General features: G+C 34.4%; 1 protein-coding gene across 8 annotated transcripts in view; it reads right to left on the bottom strand.

The window, feature by feature from the left end:
- Positions 716-4,349, bottom strand: part of LOC107622687 — a 14,631-nt gene continuing 10,997 nt past the window's right edge. For 6 of the 8 annotated variants that reach the window (XM_021114079.1, XM_021114078.1, XM_021114080.1 and 3 more), the window contains 5 exons: positions 3,483-4,200; positions 3,309-3,367; positions 2,179-2,586; positions 2,014-2,052; positions 716-1,185 (listed from right to left, as the gene is read on the bottom strand). In XM_021114079.1, the coding sequence (XP_020969738.1) occupies positions 1,003-1,185; positions 2,014-2,052; positions 2,179-2,586; positions 3,309-3,367; positions 3,483-4,200 (1,407 nt within the window). In that variant the 3' untranslated portion in view covers positions 716-1,002. Of the gene's footprint in view, positions 1,215-1,325; positions 1,692-2,013; positions 2,053-2,178; positions 2,587-3,308; positions 3,368-3,482; positions 4,201-4,349 lie in introns of those variants that run through there. The other 2 variants (XM_021114084.1, XM_021114083.1) reach the window with 2 other exon arrangements.

Raw genomic sequence — 4,349 nt, forward strand, 5'->3', positions numbered from 1 at the left:
GTTTTTCAGGTCGAGTCGAACCGTAGGGAAACCCGATTCATGGTCCGACCGACCGATTCGGTCCAATTTTCAGAATCATGAATTTCTAGTTATCAATGCTTAAACTATTAGGCCAACTTAGTTAAACTTAATTTTCAAAATAATTTTATCATGTTACATTACCGCGAAAGAAAGTAATCTATTTTCAATACTTCAAAATTCATATACACAAACTTTTATACATCATTACATCAAAATTAAAATATATATATTAGCTTCAGCTTTTTTCATTAAAATAGCCTGACATTTTTGTAAACAGAGCTTCATGCGGGAAAAAGAAAAAAGAGCTAATTAACCATTTAAAGAACCTTAACTAGATTGAAAATAACCGATTTTTTCAAACAATTTATAAATTGTAACCTTTTTCTATTTGGGTTCTGGTTTTATAAATACTAGTTTTTTTAACTGGCTAACCAAAACCCGTTTCTAATGAATCCCTAATTCCTGAACCAAACAAAATTCGTATGCAGTTGATTTTAATAGTAGTAGATCACTATAAGCATTGAATACTGTTATTGTAATGTTGACACTCAAGACCAACTTGTATTGCTATTTCCACATATTTTGGATTTGGATAAGAATAGAGGAGTTGCATAGCATAAAGTGTTCTCTATTTTCTTCAAGAACCTCGTTTACGAATTTAAATCCTCTAAAATAAAAAAAGTTGATAAAATGATAAAAATAAAAGATTAATTACCATTACTTTTGTAACTTCTATAAAATGTGTATCCCACTATTTAAGAGTGATTAACTGGTTTACTATGGTTAGTCAAAGACTGAACTTACAGAACAATTATGCGATCCTAATTTAAATACACAACTAGAATGCTCTCTAAGTTTTAAAAATTCTCTAAAGTCCTAATTATACATAAAGACTAACATAATTTTTTTTCCATATATTTTTGTTCATCCTTATACATATAAACACATTATCTATGGGCTTTACATGTCCAATGAGATTCCCTACAAGAAGGAAGTACTCATGGGATTGGCAAAGTAATGCTCGAGACATATCCACTTTGATTGATTGGATTTTCGTCCAATAAGATTCTGTAGTATGGAGGGGGGACCAAATCTTTCTTGATGCATCTTCCTCACAATTAAGTGTTTATCCAAAACCATCAATTCCAATAGTGTTCTACAGCTCTGTGAGAAGCACAAAATCAGCATTTACTCTTAAGCAAGAGTGCCACAAACATAATTATAAGCAAAATCAGGATCAGCAGGATGAAAAAGAAAAACAAATTATATCAGCACCAACAATGATAAGATAATTGGCATCTTCAAGCATAGAAACAAACCCTTTTAACTTAAGGAGTAATGAAATATACACGAAAGGGTCCCTAACTAATTATATATAATCCCATCATAACCATTCACTTCTCTTCATTTTCCCTCCACTGTTCTCTTCCCATTCCATGCCATATCTCAAATGATTTGTATAGGTAACTTTTCCATTAATGTATGGCTTTTTAACATTTAGTTAACAAGAATGTAAGCTTCATGAATCTGACAATGCTATTGTGTACTACTCCAATCATGCACCGTGCCCATAGACGAGATTAGACTTTACACCCTTTCAAATAACGCCTTCAACTTTAGCACTATCAATTGGGATACTCTTTATATGATCTATTTTTGTGTTGGAACATCTATATTAATTAAGTAATTATTATATTAGTGATATAATTTAATAACGACTAAAACCTAAGTAATATACACATCAGGATTTTGCATAATTTTGAAACTAGAGAGGTGTGATGGCAGGTTTCAGTATAATCTCATGGGAACGGGGATATGATATAAAGCTTATCTTGGAGCTTTAAAGAAAAATTCATGGATTCCAGAGAACAAAAGCACATGTAGGTAAATATTTCATCCAACAGGAACACAGAGACACTTTTCCCTGACTCAGGTCATTATCATTCATACAGATTATATGATCTAAACAATTGTCTAAGTTCGGTTGAATACCTGTGGATTCAGCGCATGCATCTGACGTAGAATATCACCCTAACAAGATACACAATGAAAAAGTCAGCCGATATTTTTGTTTATTATGCAAGCACTAATTTTTAAGATAAGCAAGGGTGTCAGCATGGATTACAATCTTTCAATCAAAATAAAGATTGCACATACCTCCAACATTCCTGGGTTTTGCATCACTATTCCAAGGATACGGCGTCTGAGACCATTGTAGACAATGCTGTTGATGGTCCCATCTCCATTGATCCACGGCAATATTGGCACACACAGTTCACCAGAAGAGAATTTCTGTGTGTCTTTTACATTATCAACACTGGAATCAATAAGTCTATCTTCAACAAAGCCTTCATTCCTATCGCAAGCTTTACTTTTAGGCTTCTCATCACCAAGTGGAAGATTAAGAATTGTCACTTTGTGAAGATTACGTCTATGACCACTTTTCTCAATGGTCTTTGGTGATGAAGGATGCACAGTACCTTGATTTAAACCACATACAGGTGTCAAAAAGTACTTGTGACGGTATAAAGCATCAACAACACGAACAGAATCAAAAGCATTGACCTGCAGAGAAACGAGAATATTATTAGATATAAAAGAGAAAGAAACTAAAATTTTAAAACTGAATATGAATAACATACTAAAACCGCCAGCATGAGAGTAAATCAACATAATTTCCCCAAAAAGGGAAAAACTTATCATTTCTGGTAATAAGCTTAAATTTCTACTGTTGTTAATAACTCCAGCAAATCTCAACAACCAGTCCCAATTCCTTTCATATATAGTTTCAAAATAACAAAAGGAGTATCAGCCTGTTTGGTTTAAGTCTCAAATGGGAAAACACGATTTGCAATGCTCTCTTTCCCAAAGCTTCCTCTCACAAGAGTTCCCCAAAGCCACTTTCGCTCAACAAAATTCAAGAGAACACAGAAAATACAGAGAAGAAAAACAATAAACAAAAACAAAAGATAACAGTATTGAAGAGTCCAACATGGGAAAATGCAAAAGGAAACTATCTGATCAATGAACATAGCAGTACTTTCTGTATATTTTCATTACTGTTTGCACTCCCTAAATTAGTCTTGGGATGTGCATGGTGCAAATTGTGTTTTATCTGCAACCAAATTTTGGCGAAAGCTTGGATTATGTTTGAACAGGATTTTGAGTCTCAAACCTTTGGACTGAGTAAAAACAAAAAAGATTGCTTTTTTTATTGGATCAATCCATGGTTTGGAATAATCAAAACATGCTATAAACTGTTGGAATGGAATGAGGAAAGGAGAAACCTTAAAGGCTTGACCAAATGCCTGAAGAACATCAACAAGCAGTCCATCTACTTCTGCTCCTGAAATGTATAAAGCAAAATACCAATACACAACATCAAATAAGTTAAATAACTGACTTTTTTATAACAGCTTTAAGTCAATCATATACTTGGTTACATCTCATGGCATATATACCTGGCAAGTTTATAATTTGGGAGATTTCCCCCATGCTTAACCCTTGATCACCAGCATTTTGGATAGCAGCATAAACAACCCTGAAGACCTCAGCACAGATGACACATTCTTGTTCTTGATTAGAAGGAACAAACATCAATCGCTTTGCATAGCCTACCATAGCTTCCCACGGTGATTCAATATGGTTTTCTTCCACAGGTACTGTATCACAAGAGTTAAAGACTTCCAACATTTGGTCAGGACCTGAATTGTTACAGTTTTCATCGGTGTTTAGTTTGGAGCTCTTCTCAAAAGGTTGGTTGTCGTTGTTATTATCTTCAAGCAAATCTAAAATATCAGCCCTTGACATTGTTGTGCAGTGTACAGAAATGACAATACCCGGGAAACCTTTCTCCCGACGAGAAATTATTTCACCTTCAACATCAGATTTGCGCTTTGTGTTCCTCAGGTCTTCAGCCTCTCCAACACCATTATCTGGTAAGCATGGTGAAATTGAAAGTTCACCCGACGAGACTAAGGCAAACAACTGAAAAATGTCACCACATTGAAGATCTTCAGCAAGATTGGTACCCATTTCCTTCAGGACTTTGTCTCTTTCTTGTAGCCACAAAGAAAATTTAACTGCTCGCTTTGCAGTATTAAATGGAAATGGTGACTTGGAAACACACTGCAGAAACTGCTGTGATAGTTCAAAACGTTCTCTACCGTTGCCGCCAACCTATCAAATACCAACACAGATGCATAATACATTGAGATTGTCTATATATAACAGTAAGAGAGGGTAAGAAGGTGAAAAAGATAAATCAGGTAGACAAAATCTTGAAAGTTAGAGTCAAATCAAATTAAAATAGGTGGCAGAAATCACAA

The sequence above is a fragment of the Arachis ipaensis genome, chromosome B10 (genome assembly GCF_000816755.2).
Source record: "Arachis ipaensis cultivar K30076 chromosome B10, Araip1.1, whole genome shotgun sequence".
NCBI classification, from domain to species: Eukaryota; Viridiplantae; Streptophyta; class Magnoliopsida; order Fabales; family Fabaceae; genus Arachis; species Arachis ipaensis.